Source organism: Ochotona princeps, chromosome 1 (genome assembly GCF_030435755.1).
Source record: "Ochotona princeps isolate mOchPri1 chromosome 1, mOchPri1.hap1, whole genome shotgun sequence".
NCBI classification, from domain to species: domain Eukaryota; kingdom Metazoa; phylum Chordata; class Mammalia; order Lagomorpha; family Ochotonidae; genus Ochotona; species Ochotona princeps.
Genome location: NC_080832.1, coordinates 95,820,984 through 95,844,964, shown reverse-complemented (window position 1 = coordinate 95,844,964; position 23,981 = coordinate 95,820,984). Strand labels below are relative to the sequence as shown.

The following is a 23,981-nucleotide window of genomic DNA, read 5'->3' as shown; positions in this document are numbered from 1 at the left end:
CAATCAGGTTTGTCTAAGTCTTGAACAATAGATGAAGAACTAAAACTTTTATTTTTTCTTTTTTGCGTATTGTAATCTTCTATTAAGGACTTCAACTCAACAAATATCTGCTAAACATTTTCTCTAACAATTGTTAGGTATTTAAATTAAAGGGGGAAATAACTTATTAAAAAAATTAACAGGCATATTAGAATGGACAAACACTTCAATTGAAAGATGCAAATATGCTTTCAGGGTACTAGAAAGAAAAAAAACAAAAATCCTGGGAATGGAGAGGCGCTGGGAGCAAAGAGGGAAGTTTTTCTCAATAGACCCTCCTCATTTCTTCTGTCAGTCCATGATCTGCACCCAGCTTTTAGCAGGCAAGTCAATCTGCCACTCCACCATCCCTTTTACCTTTTACCAGTCATTATAGAGTGTGTTGTGCCCACCAACCTGATGCAAAGGGATGTCTGGGAAATATCCCATAAATGGCTGTTGTCAGGGATATGTACAAGGTAAGAGTATTCCTCTTGTCTCTGCTCATAGATGTTTCCAGAAATCAAGTAAAGTGAAGCTCTTCATCAGATTTTTTTTAAAATTCTGCCCTTTATGTTCCAGGCTTTTCCATTCACGTTCACTTAAAATATAACCATACATGCAATTTCTCCAATTAAGGAAGCCTAGCATAGTTCACTTTGGTAGTGCTAAGGTAGTGGTGGGCAGTATTTTCTGAAGAAAATATATTCTTGCTGACCTTCCCTTTACATTGAGAATGTATGTTGAAGTACCTAGCATGTCCTACAGAAAGGATTAAGTATGGTAAATTTGAATGTAGTATACTATTTTGTCTTTCTAACCTAAAACCTTGCCTAGAAATATTAATGAATATCTCAAAAATATTTCTTGAGTGTTACCTGAAAGCATATCTTATGAATTAGAGAGACACAGTAGCTACCACTGCATTCTTCCTGCCTTTTCTAGTCTATTCTAGCCGATAGTGGTTCTAGCCTGTACTCAAATTACGTGAATTGCTTTGCCTAGTCCTATTCATAATTTTAAGCTGCAAAGGGAGAAAATAGAATTTGGTTTAGTGTCTAGAAACTTTGCAATAGTAAAAAGGAACTATGTTCCAAGCTAAAATTTTAAAACTTCATATTTGCATAGAATGTATTTATATTTTATTAAGAGAATCCAGAGGAAAGACAGTGGATCACAAACATACCTTTAAGGAAAACAAGCATGCATTTTTTTGAAGATTTATTCATTTTTTATTTGAAAGGCAGATTTACAGATAGAGGAGAGGGAAGGAGGGAGGGAGGGAGGGAAGGAGAGGGAGAGAGAGAGAGAGAGAGAGAGAGAGAAAGGAGAAAGACACAGAGAGATCATCCATGTGGTGGCATAGGAGCCCAAGAACTTGAGCCATTTTTCTCTAGACAAGAATGATTTTGAGATTGAAAATGATCTGATTACTTGAGGAACAGTACATGTCGTATAGTAGATACTCAAAAAATGTTTATTGAATTATTAAGTAGTTGAACTGCTGTATCCAAATGGATTTACAGAATGGATTAAGAATTGAAAGAATCTGGTTGTAAGAGCTCCCTTTCTTTTGTATATGGTTTGAATTAAGTTGCAATCTAAATCCCTAGCAAAAGTATATGAAATAATATAAATTTATTAAATTCATAGTTTATAATGGGAGGTCAGATTTAGTCTGGTGGCATTAGATGGAAATAGGACCTAAAATTCAGCTTTAGGAAAGAGAAGGGTTAAGAAAAACAACAATAAAAACCTCCGTATAATCACAGGCTAATTCCAGGGTGAGGTTTGTTAGCAATGGTTAACAAGATGAAAGGATCAGACATTTTAAGCATACTCAGCATGATTAAACAATTTGAAATGACTCCAACCTCCTCTCCTGTGTATTTTAAACTCTCCACAAAACTAAGGAGATATACTAATGATTAGTGTCTTCATTCCATTAATTTTGCTGATTGTCAGTTTCCTGTAGGCAAAGATAATGTTCTTGTGTTAAAAGCACATCTAAAAAAAAGCACATCTAGTTAAATGCATACCTTTTCAAATTTAAAGGGATATTGACAGAGTAAAGAGTATATTCTAAATATTCATTTAAATGTCAGGGGTTGGTAAAGGTGGCAATTTAACTATCATACAGAAGAGAACCCTTAGCATGAGTAATGAGTATAACGGGAGAGAAATAGGAACAGTTGAGTAAGTTAGCAAGAAGCATATTGTGGTTTAATATGACGGAGATTTTTCTAATTAGCTTTGAGGGTGCTTTGGAGGTACATGACGTGCTTGCAGCTACTGAAGAGAAGAAAAGAGAAACTCATGTCTCAGATGAGAGAATTGAACCACATGACATTTAGTTTGACTTCTGGTTCCAAGATACCATGGCTTTGTTTGCAGTGACACGATCTCTTTCTGTATAGCCTTCTACACCTCTGTTGTTTAGAGAAGCTGAGGATAGGAGTACAAACACCATGATTACATGTGCTGAATTAGGATGCAAAGATGTGTGTAGTTAAGTGCCCAGTTGAACTTGAGTGCCTGTGACCAAATCTCAGCCGTGATTTAATAGTTGGTGACTTCAGACATGTCACTAAGCACTGTGCGACTCAGTTTCCTAAGCACTGTGCAACTCAGTTTCCATATATAAAACAGTTTGGTGTCTGCCTAAGAAATTTGTTGTGATAGTCGAATGAGATATTTCACAGAAAGCTTTTTAAGTGGTACCTTAGGTCATCATGATTTTTTCAAATTTCATTTATTTAATTTCTTCAGAAAATAACATCTGCACACATACATGCATGTATGTATATGCATTTATTTATGTCTATCCATCTGTCTGTATACAAATAGCTTCCCTCCATTGGTTCACTCCCAACATGCCTGCCGCAGTTGGGACTGCAGGGCTGCACAAAGCCACTGTTAGCACTCTCCCTCCGGGTCTCCCATGGGAGTGAATGAATATCAGAGACCCAAGTACTTCACAAATCAAAGCTGCCTCCCAGTCTTTGTATTAGCAGGAAACTGATGGTTACTATTATAATGAAATATTTGGAAAAAATCATTCATATTGTGTGAACAATGTGTTTGATTCTGTGTTAGTGGTCTATTTACCCATTCTTTGTATAAAAGCATAGCATTCCATTTTATGGAGGAAAATGGGCATTGGATTGTGTGGTCTTGGACTAGCTATTTGACCTCTGCTTTTCTCAAGAACTATTTTGTTATAGGATTTCAATAAATTTCAATGACGCAGTTATAGAGTTTTCTTATTAGTAAATGCCCATTAAGAGATAGCATTTAATTTTCCATTCATTTTCAGCTTCAAAACATGCAAATGTATTGTTTTCAGACCAAAGCAGTGCACTCAATGTAGAATGTTAGAGCTTAAAGGAATTGACAGCCTTCTGTAATTGTCACTTATGTAGGCATCAAGAGTGCAGGATCCATAAGAGTTGATAGACTTGCAGAAGGCCACACAGCTTTTCTTTGTAGTAGGGAGGAAAATCTTTCTTGAGAAGAGAAGGAAGAAAATTAGCAAACACTTCTAGGAGAAAAGTGTGTACTTTCTGAGACCGTATTCAATGTATTGTTGAGTGTATGCTTATGCAAGCATGTTCATGTCTGTATGAGAGGACTGCAGAAGGTTCATGAAAAATGGATTTAAAGTATAAGCTCAATGTGGTGCAAAAATTTTCATGCATAATTTTTTAGGATGCATCAACTTTTTGAATACCCTTTGCACATGTGTATGTCTGCATGTAGTGCATGTGAATTTGTGAGCACATGCAAGTAAGCAAACATGTGTTAATAGTGTGATGTTATTGGTTGACTTTCTGTTTCACCTGATGGCAGCTTTCTGTGTTTCATGCTGACATTCAGGCTTTGGGTTGCTAATATACTTTAATCTACCCAACACAATAGACAGAGAAAAATACAAAGAGAATATTTCCCGTTTCAAGCTGGACACTGATGTTTTCCTCTAGGTTTGGCACTTTGATTTTTCTCTATTTCAATGATTTTCTAAGGTAAATGCATGTGGAAGCTTTCATCACACTGGTTGAAGAAAGGTGTCTTTAATTATCACTATGTGAAAAAAATAATTATCACTTAAGATTTGATTTTATTTGACTACCTTGCCTTCCATGAAACCTTTGGTTTATTTTCCAAATTACTAAGCCATCCTGTAAGCTTTGTGACATGTTCCCTACTGGCTCCTGGCCTGTGGGGAAGCTGCTTAAGACAGGCACGTTTGAGGAGGTAGGGACCTTGAACTCATTGAAGCTGCTTGACATACAGAGCTGTATCAAAACTGAGCTTTTGATTATACATTTCATCCTTATTTCTACAGTTTCCTCATGATCATCTTCCTCCCCTACTACTTGATAAAACTGATCTTTGGTACTTTGTGTTTTGGATGAAACATAGAAAGCTTTGTTGTTGGCTTCAATAACACTACAGTATTCATTAAAGTACAAGGGAGGATAAGATTTCTAAAAATGAATCTAAAATTAGATTCACCCAGAAATTGTACTTAGCAGGAGTCATGTCTCAGACGTCACAGGCTACAACGTGGGTACTGCACAGAGCTTAAGACTCATACTGTTTGATTTTCCATTATGGAGCCAAAGCGATGATATCACTTATATTCCAGTTATTGACTGCATTTCTGCTTGTTAATAGGCTGATGCTAAGTTTTTATACTCTGATAAAATGGGTGATAGGAAAGATCACGTCAAGATCTTGATTAAATTTATTGGCTTAATGGTTGTTAATTGTGCTGTTATAAACAAGAAATACATACCTGGAAGATCAAACCAAAAGCTCAGCTTCACTCATTTATAGAATCAAATTCCAACAAGAGAAAGTTGGTAATGAGAGATTTATATGTAATTTTATTAGAAATGGGCAATTTTAAGGTATGAAAATGAGTGCAAACCATTGCCTGTAATCTCTAGGCTTTATGTCTTGCTGTGACATTTCTTTGCTTTTCATTCTAATAAAATATCAACATAACGAGCTAATATTTCCTCTCAGAAACAGGTTGTTCAAGCACAATGATTATTCTCCTTTTGATAACGTATCATCTAACTTGGTAAACAACTGTCTAAAATTGTGCTATTTTCTTCCTCCTTTTCAACTCCACCTTTGCTTTTTGGTTACCTATTCTAGCAATACAAGATCAAGTCAAGCTACAAGGCTTTTGCAGCAATTCCTACAAACACATTGCTTTTGGAACAGAAGGTCAGTGTTGACTCAAAGAAGACAGAAGCTTATGTTGCCAATGTTGTTTGCATTATGTTTTCTGCTAAAATTTCTGTTGATGCAATTTATGCCTTGAGGTTCTGCCTTCATTTAATAATTAGTGCCCTGAGTTATGAGAGAATCTTTTTGAATATAACTGGAGAGACCATTGACTTACCATGTGAGGTTGATTAATGAGTAGAGAGGTCTTGTCAGCTGTCAAGCAGCTTTCCAACTTAAATAGACCCATGTGCTGCATAATTGTAAACAACTTCTGTGCTTCATAACTTCTGCCTTTCCTTGTATTGGTAAAAAGTGTTGATATGAGATTGGGGTCATATCTGAGCAACCTTGCTTATTGATAGGTAAGACTGTTTTTAAGAGCGGCTTGTACCACAATATAAGTATTGTACTGATACTCAGATACTTCAATTGAATGCTATCTTTGTGTCATAGTCCTATCATAGGATAATGTCTTCATCAATTCTTTGCAGTCGCTGATCACACTCCCATGAATAGGGAGAAGGATTGAGACTATTATTAATGACTCAGCTGAATTATATGGTTCCAGGGAAATTATGCTGTGCTGTTAGAATTTACTGAGCATAACATTACAGAATATTTCATCTTAGGTAGATTAAATTAAAGCCCCTTATTTAGAATGGATATTACCAATGTTTAAATGAAATCCAAATAAAGTATTCATATCAGAATCACTTTAAAATTAATCACCAAGTCTGTGAAACTATTAATTTTATATATTATTTTTTATGGTGATTTATTTAGGCAACTTAAATCTTAGTACATTAAGATTCAGTTTTTTGTATACTTACAGGTTTTCAAGTGCAATTACTATCATTTGTCAAATACTAATGTTTATAAGGCAGGTAGTATTTTTATCTGTGGTTTATGAACCTATTCTTTGTACTTTAACACATTCTGGAGAATAACATCTTTGATCTCTGGTATAAAAAGTAGAAATTCTTAGTGACAGATTCTGAGTAGAATATAGGCGAAGATAAGTAGAGAGCTTCTCTTATAGTTTGCATCTCTAACAATAATCTCCATATACCTACACATGATTATCTTTGTTCTATAAATCTAAGTATTTCGAATTGGATGGTCATAAGTCTATAGAAAAATATTTTTCCCCCCTCTGGATTCTGTACTGAATTTCCATTTTTAAAATAGATTGTTAAAAGGTGATTGCGGTCCGATACATTGTTTTCAGGAGGTTTCAGGAGAAAGTGTGACGCAGCATGTCCCAGGTGCCCCTTATCTCACTGTTTATGGCCAACTGTCTCTTGGTCAAAGTAAATTGTTTTTGCATCATAAATAGTGGTGTTACTCAAAGGTCATATGATGTGACTTTTTTTTCTATATTATATAATAATTCTGTTTTCTTCTGAATTTCCCATGTTATGTATTCCTCAATAATGATTTTTACTTTGTAAGGCTTTTAAAGTAACAAAAATCTTTCCTAAATATTATAAATTTATTTAAATTTTCAATAATATGTCATGAATTATTTCTTTCAGTGTTTTGTTTGCAAAATAATTATAACAATTTACTCCTTTTCACCCATCTGCTTTATAATTCATCTTTATCATGACTTTGAAATGAAAAATGTAAAAATCTGAATTAGCAAAATTAGAATCATACTTGTCAGAAACTGATATATTTAGGAAAGAATCAACATTCTGGAATATATTCAGTCACAGAAGATTTTTTTTTAAATCACCTCAATAAAATACAGAATACTACAATTAAGGGGTAAGGCAATGCTGTGCCTCTTGATACTGGGTGAGGGTGCATCCAATGGATTGCTAGAAAGACAGAACCAAGACATATAAATAAAATCATAGATTTTTCAGCAATTCTTTCTCAGGCCAAAGCATACACAAAAGTGGGTACTTTATATTACATTCTATTCTATATTGAAGAATATAATTAAGAAGAAGCTAGAATCACATTTTGAAATGTTGCTTAAAGATGTGCTACAGAGGAAAACAAGAATACCTACCAAGTACAAGGCAGATGTGGAGACCATTTCAGTAAAACCATGGTACAAACGTAAATGAAGCTGTAAGAAACCCGATGCTAAACTGACCAAATCATTAACCCTGAATGTAAGTGGCTTAAATTCATCATTCAGAAAACAGATTGGTGGACTAGATAAAAACACAGGCCCCATCTATCTGCTGCCTACATGAGACATATCTCATCAACAAAGATGTGTGTAAAGGAAACATGAGCTGGTGCATATATCAAATAAGATAGACATCAACACGAAAAGCATTTACAGAGATTAAGAAGGACCCCACATAACAAATCATGATAAGAAATGTATATGCATCTAATGCCAAGGCACCTAGCTATGTGAAACAAAAGTTAATGGATTTAAAGAGAGAAACAGACTCCAATACAATAATAGTGGGGGACCTTAACACTGTACTAACCTCAATGGAGAGATCAATGAGACAGTAACTCAGCAAGGAAACAACAGAGCACACCTAGAAATTAAAACAAATGGATTGAATTGATATCTACAGAACCTTTAATCCTATAGACACAGAATACACTTTTTTTATCAAGTCATGGGAACTTCTCCAGGATTCACCACATTATAGGCAACAAAACAAGCCTCATAATATTTTATAAATAATTGAAATCATACCATGCATCTTATCAGTCCAGTAAAACTGGAGACCAACAAGTCAAAATATCCCAGGGGATATGCAAAAATTTAGGGACTGAACAATATGCTGGTAAATGAATGACGGGTTATAGAAGAAATCAAACAAAAAATTAAAAAGTGACTTGAAACAAATTAAGGCATCAACACAGCATATTAAAACTTGTGGGACACAGTCAAGACAGGGTTATGAGGGAAGTTCGTTTTAATTAGTGCCTATGTCAAGAAACTAGAAATGCACCAGGTAAACAGGCTAACCATGTGTTTGAAGGAGCCAGGAAAACAACAGCAAAACAGTGTCAAGATTAGCAGAAAAAAAAAGTAATCAAAATAGTGCAGGAAATTAACCAAATATAGACTAAAAGAATAATATACAGCATCGACAACAGAAAGATTCCCCATTAATTCAACTAATATAAAAAAGAAAGGAGAAGACAGCTACCAACAGAATTAGAGAGAAAAGGAAATATAACAAAAGATGACTTGGATATACATAGAATAACCAGGAACTATTATGAGCAACTCTACAGCAACAAATCAAAGACCTCGAAAAACATGGGTGAAATTCTGGACCCCTACAATTTACCAAAATTCAATCATATGGTAGCTGATAATCTAAATAGACTTGTAACCAGGAGAGGGATTGAATCAGTAGTGAGGTTTCTTAACAACAACAAAAGGCCAGGGCAGGATGACTTTTACTGCTAAATTTTGCCAACATTTTAAGAAAGAATTTACTCCAGTCCTCCACAAGCTATTCAAAACAACAGAAAGGGAAGCAATCCTTCCAAACTATGAAGTCAACATCGGCTTAATACCAAATATAGATAGAAACACAATAGAGAAAGAGAAATACAGACATATCCCTGATGAACATAGACACATTATCTCTAAAAAAATACTAGCCAACAGTAACCGACAATACATTAGACATATCATTTACTAGGGCTAGGTAGGATTTAACACATGCAAATCAATAATGTGATACACCATACCAAGAAAATAAATTTGTAAAACATCCCGACAGTGCTGTTCCCAGAAATAGGAAAGATGATAGAAAAATTCATCTGAAAACAAAAGAGACCATGAATAGCCAATGCTATCCTGAAGAACAGAAATAAAGCTGCAGGAATCACAATTCCAGATCTCAAGACGTACTACAAGGCAGTGGTAATTAAAGCAGTCTGGCACTGATACAGAAACAGAGAAGAAGATCAAGGAAACAGAATAGAAATCCCAAATTTACAGCCCCCTCAAGCACAGCCAACTAATCTAAAATAAGATAATTGAAAATAATCCAGAAAAAAAGATTAACCTCTTTTTGGATATCAGCCTGAAGACATAAGGAGCAAGACCCTACCTATCACCTTACACAAAAATCAGCTGTATCTAAATCAAGGACTTCAATTTTCACCCCAAACACATCAAATTATTAGAGGAAATAGATGAGCTGAATAATGGAGACTAGCATACTGGGATGTGAAGATATGTTGCAATACGCATCTCTACTCCTGGATAAAAAATAATTGTTAATTATTTGTCAATTGTTAATTATTCCTTGACAATATATACTAGATTTTCTACCATTGTCTATAATTACAATTTCATGATACACGTAAGCAGCAGAATGTTAGACTTATGACTATTGCTGAAGGACTATGCTATCATAATACAGACAAAAGAAGTAGAGGAGAGGAGAAGAGTAGGGAGGGAGGTAGGGGAAGGGGAGGAGGGACTCCCTATACCAAAAAATTCATACCATCAAAAATAATAAAAATAAGTTCAAAACAAATACTATCATGAAAGTCAAGATTTCCCTAAATTGAAATACGGATATCCCTGACAATAAAAGATTAAGCTCTCACTAACTTACTGGGTTGGTTTCAGCTTTGTTCACCCTTGGACAGAACCCATCATTTCCAAAGCAGTGTTGTTGGCAAAGGACATAAATTTTCCTGCATTTTTGTAATTTATTGTCTGCATCAAAACCTGGATTTTTCATCGATTCCTATAAACCTTCAGGAAGGGAGCATTTTCAGCTTGTCTTAAGTAAGGCTGTGTAGGAAGAGATAGATGTAAGGTATTATCTTGTATTTTACTGGCTTTAGAGTCTTTGGCTGAAGCTCTTCCCAATAATTATCTTTACTAAATATGATACGGGGATGAAATACAGTGATTATAAAATAATCAGATCAAATTGTGTCTGTGACTCCTTGGAATTTGTTGCGATATGTTTAACAATGTACAAAAACCTGCAGATATAGACTTTATGTTTAGTTTCCGTGTGTGTTGCTCTTTTTACAGTGCTAAAATTACCGTACTAATTTTTTTGTTTTGTTGTTTGAGTCTATAACAGTAGGCAGAAAGTTAAATTATACTGTTAAATATATAGTTAATGTTCTAAGTAAATGGTTTACTGTTTTAAAATTTCTATTTGATTATATATATATATATATAGAGAGAGAGAGAGAGGAGGGGAGAGAGGGAGAGAAAGAGAGAGACAGAAAGAAATATTGACTTGTTCACTGCCCAAATGCAAACAATAATGGAACTGAGCAGGCTGGATCCACCTGGGGTCTCCAACAGGGAGGCCTATAAGATTGCGGCATCATCCTCTATCTCCCTCAGTGCACATCAGCAGGAAGACATATCAGAAGTAAATCTGAAGCCCAATCTCAAGGACTAAGATATGGGATGAAGGTGTTAAGACCACTACAGCAATGCTCAATGCTCCCCCTGGATTATTGTTTTATTGTTCAAGCAAATATTAAGAAAGGAATATCCACATGGAATATAGTAACTTGTGTATTTGCTATCTAATAACTGATAAATATTCTTTTCAGAAAGTATGCCTTTTTTCCCATTGAAGTTTATTAAATTCTCTATTACTTTCTTCCAAAATGTTTTTTAGTATAAGTTCTGTTAGGAACAAGTTCCCTTGTTAATAGCCTTTCTGTTATTTTCAAGATACATTTAATTAATAATATGCGTGTGTTTGACAAAAGAATTTTAGAGCAGTCAATTTTACATATTTCAAGTTAAAATTGCTATGTTACCTAAATGGAAATTTGAGGGCCAAATTATCTTTTTCTTCTGGGAGAAAGATAAAGAATTGTTATTTTTGAGACAATACTAAAAATTGTGATATAAAAATAGAAAGGTAAAGATTTAATATCTCTTGTCAGTTGTCAGATCAGTTTATTGTAAGTTGCCTGTTCAGTTTTTTGAAGCATGATTTGGTAAAGTACAATCTGATTAAATATATGTCCTTGGGTGAGAATATTTTAGGATCTCAGCATGTCTTAAACATTTAAGAAAATCTGGCTTTTAATTTAACCCCTGGCCTATACTAGAGAGTTAAATTAGGTTTAGTACAAGAGGCAGATTTATTCCTAATATATTTAGCAATAGACACATATCAAGGACTTACCTTTATGCTTACTGGCTCTACTCATGCTTTGTCTACTACGTGCATATCTTTTTTTAGCACTTACCAAACCATAGTTAATCATGAATATTTTCTGTTATCTTCTCTACAATAATGCTTTTGCGGCAGCAAAAAATATATTTAGTTTGGACCTATGTAGGTCTCTAAAACTTCCAATTTTTTTTCATAGAACCTTAAGTCAACTATAAGCAGACAGGACACATTTGGAAAAAAGGGCATATTGTATCACATTTGGAATGATGTTATCAGAGTCTTTAGGGCAGAATAAGGCCCATAAATTTTATCTCTGTGTAAGAGCTATAAAAGGCCTCTTGGTAGGAGGAAGGTGAATTAGTTTTACTTGGCACCTTTTGGCAATCCGACAACACAATCACGCTGGCTGCCTTTTGAGTACCCTAGAGTATTAGATATTGAGCTAAATGCTTTATTATCTTCACAACCCCATGGGGAATTCCATGCCCCAAGCAGAGGGGCAAGCTGTTGAATTGCACCTCAAATGAGATATGATTGTCACTCAGCTTTTACCTGGTCCCCACACAACAGTGACGTGAGCTGGCTAATGTGAAATAGGGATGATATTTACAACACTTTTTTAAAGAAATACTTGGTGTTGTATATTTAAATCCTTAAGACATCAGAACAACAGAATATATTGTTTTATGAGGAAAAATGAGATAGCTAGAAATGATTTATCTCTGAACAAAGTTGAAAGAGCCAAGGATTCTAAGCTGGTCCAATTCTTTGGAAACAAGAGTCTGTTCCTGACCTTTGATATAATTGTCAGTATGGTTAAGGTGGAGCCTAAAATTCAGGGCCAAAACAGTGCTGCTGAACATCTGGTCAAACTGGAGGAGGCCCAGATGACCTACCTGCAGTTTTCTTCCTCATTCTGTTCCTGCAGATAGGGTTCATTAGCCAGACAACCTTGCTTATCAAGGTGAAGAGGTGCTGTTATTGCCTGTGTTTTAGTATCATATTCCAATTCCACACAGAATTATTCATAAAAACAGGTCACATCCTTCTGTGGAATGAGGGAGCCTGTTACACTCTGGATCCTGCAAAGCCTGCCTTCCACAGTCCCTGGTTGCTTACTCTGTTTCTTCATGTAAGCTTGTGTGGTCCACCTCGCCCAGACTGTGAGTAGCAGTGAGTGATAAATTGTTTATTTCACTGGCATAGTATCAGAAGTCATGCACTTGGCCATCACCATAACACTAGGCAAGGTAGCCGTCCCTCGCCAATAGGATGAATAAAGATGATTAGACCTCTTCCATCTCAGGCAAAGTGATTATTTTTTGTTTTGTTTTCCCTGGCACTCAACTTTCATGAATAATCATACTTTTAGACCATGAAGAAAGAAAGCAAAATATGTTTTTTTTGTGGTAAGAAAATCATTGTCTTACGAGTTTCTATTAGGCTACTGGTCTTCCAAATTTTCTTATTTAGTGCAGGGGAGTGGAATTTGAAACAAAGATTTCTAGGCAGCATTTTTCTTTATTAGCTACTAAAATGAGGAAATGGTGACACATCTTTTTCATGTCACTGTTCTGAATTCTTAAGAGTGTATTCTGTGGCTGATGTGACACTTCCAAGTCAGCTTATGGTTTCATCAGCATAACAATGAAGGCATGAAGAACAGCAGGTAAATCCACATAAGGGAGCAGAGCAGCTTGTTTCTCTACAAAGTTTCATAAGGCGCTGTAATACAGAACTGAGTCGTTCATTCATGTGTCTACAAACTTACCAAAATGTACACATTCAAGTAGTCATTTTTTTTTCTCTTGAAAGTAACACCCTTGAGGAACAAGCTGATTAGTTTAATTAGTCTGCAATTAGTTATCACAATCTTGGTACCCTCTTTTGTAATTGCCTTCAGCACTCATAACTCACATTTTTTGAATAACTTATTTTTTAAATTTTAAGTTGTATAAGATGAACCACTTTAATGTATTTCACAGTACAGATTTAGGAGTGCAGTGGTACTTACCATGTTACCTTCCATTCTGCTGTGTTCCCTACCCACTCTCTTCCTTATTTCTTTTTTTTTTTTAATTTACAATGGCAATTTACTTGACAGTCACAGACGTAACACACCATTAAGCAAAGGATTCAGCAAACAGCAAGAAAGAAAAAAACAAAACAAAACACTGTTTCTCAAGCATATAGAAAGACAACAAACAATAACAAAATGGATGCAGCTGGAAACCATTATGCTGAAAGAAAGAAACCAGTTCCCAAAAGAAAAAAATCATGTGTTTTCCCTGGTCTATGGTAACAGGTAAACAGAATATATAAAAATATAATTTATATGAGGAAATAGAGTTTTTGAATCTTTTTTAAAAGGTTTCTTTTTTTTTTTTTATTTTGAAAGGCAGGGTTACTGAGAGAAGTAGAGACATAAAGAGAGGGAAGGAGAAAGGGAGAGAGAGACCTTCTATCTGCTGTTTTGCTTGCCAAATGGCACAATGGCCAAGTTGGACCTGTCCAAAGCCAGGAGCAGGCCCAAGCATTTGAGCCATCTTCTGTTGCTTTTCCAGGCTATAAACATAGCGCTGTATTGGAAGCGGATCAGCCTAGATGGAACCTGAACCCATCTGGGATGCCTGCATTGCAGGCAGAAACTTAATTTACTATGCCATAGCCATAGTATTAGCTATCATTTTGAACAATGTTAATGGTAGCAGAATGTCAAACTTTCAAAAATCAGATTGTAACTAGTAAGCTTGAAAAACACTTGTAAGCACTTAGCATGAGTGATCAAAGTTTAAAGAAGAATCGTTAAGCTACATTAAATTGCCATCTTTTTAATCATATTCACTTGAATACTGTCTATTTGAAATGACTCAATTCAGTGTAAAGCTGAACACATTCAACAAAGTAGGGCACATCCCCAAGGGTCAAATGTAAAACCTCAAACTTAAATACAGAATATTTATCAAGGTGCTGACACTTTGGTTGTTCTGAAGCTGTTAAAATTAATAGTTTAGAAGTGTTGAAACCTGGTATCATCTTAGTGAGGAGAGAGGGGGAATGGAGGTTGACCAGGCAGAGAGCTTAAATCGCATTCTCTTCATAAAGCCAGGGCTTTATTTTTGAAGGGTTATGCTCTCAATTTTGGATTAGGAAAATGACTAGCACATTTTCTTTTGTTAGCTTGGGTAGGAAAAAAATAACTCTAAGCACAAGCTTGCCATAAGCTGCATTTTAAACTTGAATTTATACAATCTTTAATACAGAAAATATACACTGAAAGTTAAAATTAATTTGATTTGCTTTTCTAGAAATTTGAGAATTGTGGAGTAACTTTTGTTGGAAAAACTGTTTTACATTTCACAATGATAAACTTTGAACAAATTATAAAATAAAACAGCTTGGGTGTGGGTATTTGGTAAAGGAGTTAAGATACTACACATTGGATATCTGTATCCCATATATAGATACTTAGTTTCAATCCAACTTCCTCTGATTCTATCCAGTTCCTTGTTAATGGTTCTCACCTTGTGAGGCAGCAGGTGGTGGATGGAGTACTTCCATCCCTGTCTGTCTCTTAGATGGTCCAGACTGAATTCTGGTTTGCTGGGTTCAGGTTGGCCCATCCCTGGTGCTTGTCTGTTTCTTTACTTTTCAAATAAAATGGAAATAAATGAATAAAAATTTAAAAAGAAACTGGATGAGGATACCAGATTGTGACCAGGAGTAAATAGACCCTTCAATTAAGTTGAAACTTTTAACAAGAAAGTAACATTGAGTGAAATTCTAGATTTTATGGTTCTTTGTAAAGGCAGCCCTTTGCTTGTCACAAAGCAGCTAAACTTTAGAAATATCCATGAAGATTTATTGGATAAAGAATAAGAGAAAACAGCGTTAAGGTCACAGAGCAAATCCCAGAAGGGAGCTCCAAAGGCTCCTGGTAAACTCTGTCTAAATCCCTGGGTGATAATCGAATTTTTCGTGTCTCCATTAAGCCCAACTGAGGATAAAATAACTGAATGAAAATGTCCACTGCTGTCCACCATCAAGGAGACAGAAAGTTTGGCACCATTAAAAAAAATCAGTCACATGTTGAAATTAAACATCAAAAATGGTACTCTTCAGGGATCATAACAGCAGCATCTTTAGAACAGATATAAAATATTCAGGCTATAATATAAAATGTCTAGATACACAAACAGATTCATTTTCTTACACAACAGAAAATGTTGTGTGTAGAGATGAACACAAAGGTGTTTTAGCTGCTATCATCTGGCAAGGATTTAAAGGCAATGCTAAAAATATGCTCAAAGATATAAAGGAAAACATGATTATAATGAATTAAAATGACAGAGCACTCGGAACACAGTAAGCATTATAAAATAGTTAAGTTCCATAATTGAAAGATAAAATATTAGAAGTAAAGATTCGCTGGATTGCTTGATAGAAAATTCAGACACATAAGAGTCAGTGAAGTTGAAGATAGATTGGCAGAAACATGAGGGGAAGAGAAAAATTAAATAATCGAACAAGCATTCAGTGATTCATGGAACAGTTTCAAGACATAATTGACAGAAGACCTCTATTTTGTTGTCTTTGTAAATCTACTTTGACTGGCATGAGACAAAAAGTTCAAGGCTGTCGTCAACATCTTGCTTTGTACAGAACAACTCTAGTTAAGCATGATTTGATCCACTTCCTGGTGGACAAAACAAAAGCAGAATGCTACTGAATGCCTAACTATGATCATTCATCCCCTTTCAAAATTCCGAAGAAGTTAATCCATATTAAAAGCTTACTTCCTCAACACTAATAGCTATTTAATAAAGGTAATAAATGCACAGCATCATAAAAAATAATAATAATTGAGATTTTGGAAGAAGAGGGAGAGTGGAGTAGAAAAATAATAGCCACAATTTTACCAAATTTGGTGAAATGTAAATGTGTACTTTCAAGAAACTCAGGTAATTCCAGTAAGTTTTAATCAAACAAAATCATGCTTAGGTACATCACAACCAAACTACTGAAAATTAAGCCAGGGCCCAGCACAATAGCCTAGCGGCTAAAGTCCTTGCTTTGAATGCACTGGGATCCTATATGGGTGGTGGTTCAGTCCCAGATGCCCCATGTCCCATCCAGTTCCCTGCTTCAGGCCTGGGAAAGCAGTCCAGGATGGCTCAGGATCTTGGCACTCTGCCCCCACATGGGAGACCTGGAAGAAGTTCCTGGTTCCTGGCTTTGGATCAGCTCTGCTCTGGCCATTGTAGCCACTTGGGGAGTGAATCAGTGGATGAAAGATCTTCCCCTCTGTTTCTCCTCTTTGTATATCTATCTTTCCAATAAAAAAAAAAAATAAGCCTAAGGAAAAAAATCTTTGAAATAGTTAAGGAAAATCATATACTGTATGCAAAGAAATGAGCTTATCACAAATAATGGAGGCCACGTGACAATGGAATCACAATTCTTAAATGTTGGAAGCGAAAAAGAAAACTGTATTCTATAGCCAGGAAAAATGTGTCTATGAACGCAGTCATAAAAAAATAGGAAAATTCCTTAATATCAGACTTGCACTACAAAAAGAAAGCTAGTGGTTCAATAGAAATCAAAACATCAGGAAGGAATGTGGAGCCTCAGAAATGATTAACAGTTAATGAAATTTTATTAAGTTTTCTTCAAAATACATATAGATATATGAAGCAGAAATCAGAATATGACAATGTGGTGTTTGTAGTATATTTAAGCATAATTCAAATGCCAATTAGAGCATAAAACAAGGATTGAGCTGATACGTATGATTCTTAAGTCTTGAAACACAGTGTATTGATTGGGTTAGAAATTGAAGTAAAAGCATTCAAGATTAATTTGCAAAACAAATAGCCTGTTGTTTATTTTTTAATGTGATCAATACCAAGTAATAATAGACAAAACCTGTTATTTTAGTAGTTTCTTTAATCAGTGTTCATTTTCTTTTCACATACATTGGTATAATTCCAATTGACTCTGTCGCAGCTGTCATTTAGTAGTGACTCAATAGTGTTGGACTAGTTTGATCCTGCATCTTAGTTATACAAAGGTGAGAGATAAAGATGAAAACCTACATCTATTTTTCAACTACCAGAGATCACAGGTGACTTTTGCTTTCACATGAATCAGTCATGAACCACACCTAAATTCTTGACACCAAGTAAATGTTGTAGAAATGTATCAAGAAAATTAAAATGATGAATTTCAAGGATTGTCTGTGGCACATGTCCAAATGAGTGATAGGAAAAATAATAAGCAGGCACATCTAAGCAATTAAAATTCAAAACTTGAGTTAAAAGTGAAATAGGTAAAGTAGACCAAAAGTAAAATTAAAGATAAAACCTCTTATTGGAGATACAAATTTCAAAGAGTAATTGGAAAAATGTGGGAAATGGCTGCATGTTAGCAAATAGTTCATCAAATGATCCAAAGATTTTTTTCTTAAAAATACTGCAATATATAGGACTATCTTTACAGATACTTTTCTACTATATTTACATTTGACTACAAGTCTTATATGAGAAATATTTCATTTACCACTAGGCACTAGATGAACCTGCCAAGACTGAAAGTGTCTCCAAGGACAGCCCATTAGACCCACCTGTGGAGGTAATGACTTTAGATTGCCCCTACTTTCATTACACCATCCTAAACTCATTGCTAATTCAGTGCCTGGTTTCACTTCTTCCAGTTGTGTTTACCTGCACAGCTCAGGCAGCAAACTGAAGAGCTCTGTGCTACCATTGATAAGGTCTTACAGGATTCCTTGTCTATGGTAATGCCTTAGAGTAGAATATGCAATTCAAACATTTGCTTTGCTTCTCTTAGCTTCTTTCCACTTTAGTATAATGCCTGACAGGCTTTTCCTTTTTCTTTTCTTTCTTTCTTTTCTTTTTTCCAGCATTCTTCTGATTCTCCTTCAAGATCCCCACAGACATGGTTGGGTTCTAACGCAATCAAAGTATGTATGTTTTTAAACATATTTTTTTGAACCACATTATTGTTGGATAGATGATTTTCACAATGCATGCCAGACTACAGGGTGAATTGTGAAACTGGTTTAATAGCTAGCAAGCAGCTTTCTTTTTTTAAAACAAATAACTTTTAAAAATATTAAAGTATTAGTTCCAAAATGTAGCTGTAGATCTTGCTGATATTTATTTAAAGTTGTTTATATTTACATGTATAGATATGATATACATGGCTGTAAATAAAATCTATTTGTAATTGTGGATCAATTTCAAAAGGGTTTGACAGCCAATTTGTTAATTATGCAGTTGTTCATTGGCACTTTATGATGTTGTGTATAGAATTTGTCATTTATTCTGATCTCACAACATAGCTTCAATGTTTATTAAATCAACAGTACTTAGCATGGAATTGGAAAATGAAGTAGGCCTAGGTAACATTAATCTAAAAGCTTCTAGATAGGTGTTGTTTCTGGAATTTTTTTCTTGGTAACTGAATTGTTTCATTGTTTTACTCAGAGGCAGAAACTTGGGTATTTTAGACTGTAAATGCACCGCTATAGCATTAATTATCATAACTGAATATTCATGCTTTTCCTTATAACATAGCTATTTCCATTTGTTGTATAAAATGCCTTATTCCTGCAAACTATTTTTTAAACATTTAGTACAGTTCTGCTTATCTAAATTTCAGTGTTTGTGATTTTTTTCTTCACTCATTATAAGGTTATTTTCTCTCCTGAAATGACTATTTGCATGCTTTTTGAAAAATGAGACATTGTGTGTCTGCAGTAAGCTTGAAATGTACTTCGCTGGTCACTAAAAGAGTAATCAAATTTCTAGACAGATGCTCATTAGCAATGTCATAGAAACCTTGTCACCATTTATCAAGATTAGGAAATTGTATTTTGACAGTTATAACCTATAAGGGACAGTTAGAACTATAGGATTTATTCAAATTCTTAATTCAAAAATTTTCTCTGAATTTTCCTATGTTTGAATATCTGTATCTGCAGATTGGGCAGTTACAAATATGATCAATTACAGATCAAACACATTTGGGAAAAACGCTTACTATACATGTACAGAGTTTTTGTCTTGTGGGTATACCCTAAAGATACAGTTCAACAGATACATGGCATTTACATGAATTAGGGATTTTAAAAAAATCTAGAGACACTATAAGGTATATATATGTGAGGATCTGTATCAGTTACATGAAATTGTCATGTCAGTTTGTATATATAAGAGATTTGAGCACTGATAGATATTGCTATCTGTGTGGTTTCCATGAAAGAACTCCCTATATACACATGAGGACACTTACGACAACTGCACTGTATTCAACAATATAGTATGTGGATTGATGGCCTGTGTCCAAGACAGTATCTTTTTTTTTTTGCACTACATAAAAACAAAATCATTTTACAAAACACAAAATGGTAGATCGTCTGTGTTTACCATTTTCCCCACCTCAGATTCTCAACAGCATACCTTCAAGTTATTTTTTCCACATGATATTTCTTCCTATTCTACAAAGTGATCATTTCTTTATAAAGTGGTTCTGTGTACATTTCAAATGTACCTTCATTTAGGATATTACTAGATTTCACTGCAATATGTACAAGTGTACATTTTTATTCTATGTATTTATCTTTGTGTTCCTTCATCTACAATCTTCACTCTTTCCATTACTTGCTATGTAATTGGTACCATCCTTTATTCAAATATTTATTTACCTCAGGACAGCTTAAAATACTGATTTGGTCACCTTTGATTCAGCATTTCAAGCATTTCAAGTCTCTCTGTATTTTTCTTTTATTTATTATGTTCTAATTCCTCCACTAGGATTTGTTGATCTAATATTTCAGTGTAAGCATTTGTTCAATATCTATCTTGTTCATCAATTTTTATATTAAGAACTTTATTGTGGCTTACATTGTGCTTACCTTTTAAAGTCAACTTACTAAGCTATAATGTAGCCATTGTAGAGTTAACTCCAAAATGTATAGTTTTGTAAGTTTTGACAAAACATACAGTTGTGTGACCACCTCTATACTCAAGACACAAAACCTTCCAATGGTGTTCTGTAGTTTATTTCCCCTTCTTCCCAAGTCTAGGCAATCATCGCCCTATGATGTCTGTAGACACTCAGGCCTAGGGCATACGCTCTGCTGCTGGTGGTGAGGTGTATTTCTTATAATGCGCAGAAGGAACCTGCTCCTCAGAATGGAGAAACAGCTTAGTGCCAACCATTCTCCACCTGCTGTGTCCTCTCTGTATTGGCGTTCTTCATTCATTGCTATGACATGCTCTCTTAATAGCTGTCTTACTTGTCATCCCTGAATCAGGGATGGGGAAGGTGCCTATCTGTCCAAACCTGTCATTAACTGTTATCTTGTCCCTGTTCAGGCTGAGCTCTTTCTTTTTTGACATGTGCAACTTTTACTGCCTTACTTTAACCCTTGCTTTCCTTACTGCTGATGTCAAGAAGAGTTATGAGAAAGCAGGGAATGAATATATAAACACATGCACCACAGAATATAGAAAAAATACATACACACAAAAAAGACTAAATAAACAAAGATGCTTTTGAAATATTGAACTGTGAAAGGAAGAAGCAAATTGGGGCAATAGTGGGGTCAAGGAAAGATGTTTTGTTCTTTGAAGATGAAGTTTATGAACTGGTAGGTTTGATTTTAGCAGATAAAAAGGAAGTGCTGTGAGTTGAACAGATTTGGCTCCTGAAACCTACACAAATGTTTACACCTCAAATTCTTGTGTTAACCTCAAGTGGATTGATGTTAGTGGTTGATGGGTGAGGTTGGAAGCTTGGTGCAGTTACAGAGTGTGAAGGTGGTGCTTCGAAGAGTGATTACATTGGAGGAGGTTACTAAAGTGGAGCTCCTTGAATAAATGAAAATACTATATGACCAGACCAAATAGAGGGTAGAGGAAATGTGCTCCTTGTATTTCTGTTTCCTTGGCTCACCATGTGGTCATTTCTTTAACACATTATGCCACTGCCAGCATCTGCCAGTTGCCTGCCTAGTGAGGGTGTCTGATATTAAATTGTGAATTGCCAAACTGTAAGCTGAAATAACCCTTTTACTTCCTAAGACGCTCTTCTTAAATATTTTAATTATAGTAATGAAAGCCAACTAATGTAGGTACTTATGGAGAAGGAAATCTGAAGAGTAGCACCTAGAACCTTACTAAAATATTACTGCATGAGCATCTTCTCTCCTTTGCTGCAGGTTAATATGTTGCAATAATCTTCTAATGATGGTTTTAGGAGGCAAGGCCTTTGGGAGATGATTGGAGTATAAAAAAAACACCCAATAAGTGGGATAATGCGTTTATAAAAGAAACGCGAGAGAGCCTTTGTGTCTCCTCTGCATTAGTGAGTACGTTGTAAGACGATGCCATCTATGGATCAGAATGTGAGCCCACATCAAATGCCAAATATGCTAGTTTCTTGATTTTGGATGCTCTGACTTCACAACAGTGGGAACTAATTTCTCTTGTTAGCTGATCTATAATATTTTGCTACAAGAGCTCAAATGGGCTTCTTGTCTTCAGATAAGTGCAGAATGTACCTCTTTGTAACAGGACAGAAAAGACATGGGAGACTGAGAGGCAACATGTTCATAGGTTGACAGTGGAAAATATGAAGAATTTCTTAACTGATGTCATAACTGACAATTTTCAATGACATACTTTTTTTTTTTTTACATTTAATGTCAGTGTTACAGAGAAAGAGGAAGAGAGAATAAAAGAGGGATCTTCCAGCGTAGATTCTTTGCCCAGATAACTAAATTCCAGGGCTGGGCCTGGCCAACTCCAGGAGTCAGGAACTTACTCTGGGTTTTCCACTTGGGCTGTGGGACACTGAGTATTTGGGACATATCCTTTTTCTCCCAGGTTGTTATCTGGGAGCTGGATGAGAAGTGATGGTTAGGACATAAACTGACAGCTGTGTGGGATATCAGTGTTGCAGTCATCAGCTTTGTTTGTATACAATAAAGCTGGTCCTCAATGAAGTATATTTTAAGATCATTGAGGTTAAAGGTAAAATGGGAAGGTATGATGGGAAAGAGCTTGAAAAAATGTTGGAAAAAAATGTTTTCTGCTTTCCTGTCCAGTTCTCTTTAAATCCCATTTTTTACTTGCCCCAATAATTTTTTTTAAAAGATTTGTTTATTTTTATTTGAAAGGTAGATTTTACAGGGAGGGAGAGAAATTATTTAATTACTTTTAGATTACTTGAGAGAGGTCTTCCATCTACTGATTCATCCTCAACTGGCCACAGTGGCCAGAGCTGAACTGATTCAAAGCTGGGAGCCAGGAGTTTCCTCTATGTTTCCCACTTAGGTGTAGAGTCCCAAGGACTTGGGTCATTCTCTGCTGCTTTACCAGGTCATTATCAGGAAGCTTGATTAAAAGTGGGCCAGCCAGGACAAGAGTCAGTGCCCATTTGGTATGCCAGCACCACATTAGAGGAGGATTGGCCTATTGTGCTCCTGTGCTGGTCCAATGGCCAAATTTTTCTAAAGTTTATGCCCATTGTTAAATCTTAGTCCTGATATGACATGACAATCAATAGAATCTGAGAGAATCTATTCCTTCCTTTTTGGTATGCTGCCCTCTGAAGATTTTCTGAATACTATTCTTTCTATTTTTCACACACCTCACATCTTATAAGTATGTTTTAGTCTCTTTTGTTTATCCACTTCTTCTCAGGTGTTCATGTGGGTTGTTTTGATGGTCAGTCCTTGGACCTCTCATTTCTCTTTGTATTTGTTCCTTTTTGTGTTCTGACTGGTCTCTATTTTGAACAACACTATATTTAGTAAGGTGACAACTCTCAAATTTATTTTACAGTTTAGGGTTCTCTCCTAAACTACAGATTCTAAACTACCTCCTCTTCACCTCTATTTAGATTTCTAACAAATGTCTCAGGCACAATATGTATAAAAGTGAAATCTAGATTTCCGCCCATAAAAATGATCCCATATGCTGACTTCCCATCTCCTGGATAGAATTCTAATCTTCGTTTTGCTCAAGGCTTAAATTTTGCCTCCTGTTTTATCATTTTCTCTTTCTTTTCACTTTCCATCTCTGCTGTTAGGAATCTTGCTGCTAAAGTATCGACATATATGCAGGATATGATAATACCATGCTTTTTGTTGCACTGACTCATCATCACGTCTTGTTGAACAGTACCATGACTTTGTCCCTATACCCTTGCATCACAATAATCCATTCTTAACCCATAAAATAGATTCTTTTAAACATTAGTCAGATTATGACTCTCTTCTGTGAAGAGCAAATGGTGCCTGCTTCCTCCACTTAGAATAACAGCTTAGAGTCCTTTCAGGAAGAAGGATCTGTATGATTTGTCTCTCAACACTTCTATGACCTGTTCTCTGACTCTTTCCTTTTCCTTCTACCCTAGACCAGCTTTCCTCCTTGCTACAACTTGAATGCTCCAAGCATGCACTTGTGTTAGCACCTATGGTTCCTTTTCAAATCAGTTACATCCGATTTTTAAAAGATTCATTTGTTTTTGTTGGAAAGACAAATTTACAGAGAGAAGCAGAGACAGAGAGAAAGATCT

General features: G+C 35.3%; 1 protein-coding gene across 1 annotated transcript in view; it reads left to right on the top strand.

The window, feature by feature from the left end:
• Nucleotides 1-23,981, top strand: part of MLIP (muscular LMNA interacting protein) — a 260,649-nt gene that overhangs the window by 154,720 nt on the left and 81,948 nt on the right. The window contains exons 5-8 of the mRNA XM_058662063.1: nucleotides 5,185-5,256; nucleotides 17,937-18,002; nucleotides 18,085-18,168; nucleotides 18,295-18,354. Coding sequence (XP_058518046.1) covers nucleotides 5,185-5,256; nucleotides 17,937-18,002; nucleotides 18,085-18,168; nucleotides 18,295-18,354 — 282 coding nt within the window. The remainder of the gene's footprint in view (nucleotides 1-5,184; nucleotides 5,257-17,936; nucleotides 18,003-18,084; nucleotides 18,169-18,294; nucleotides 18,355-23,981) is intronic.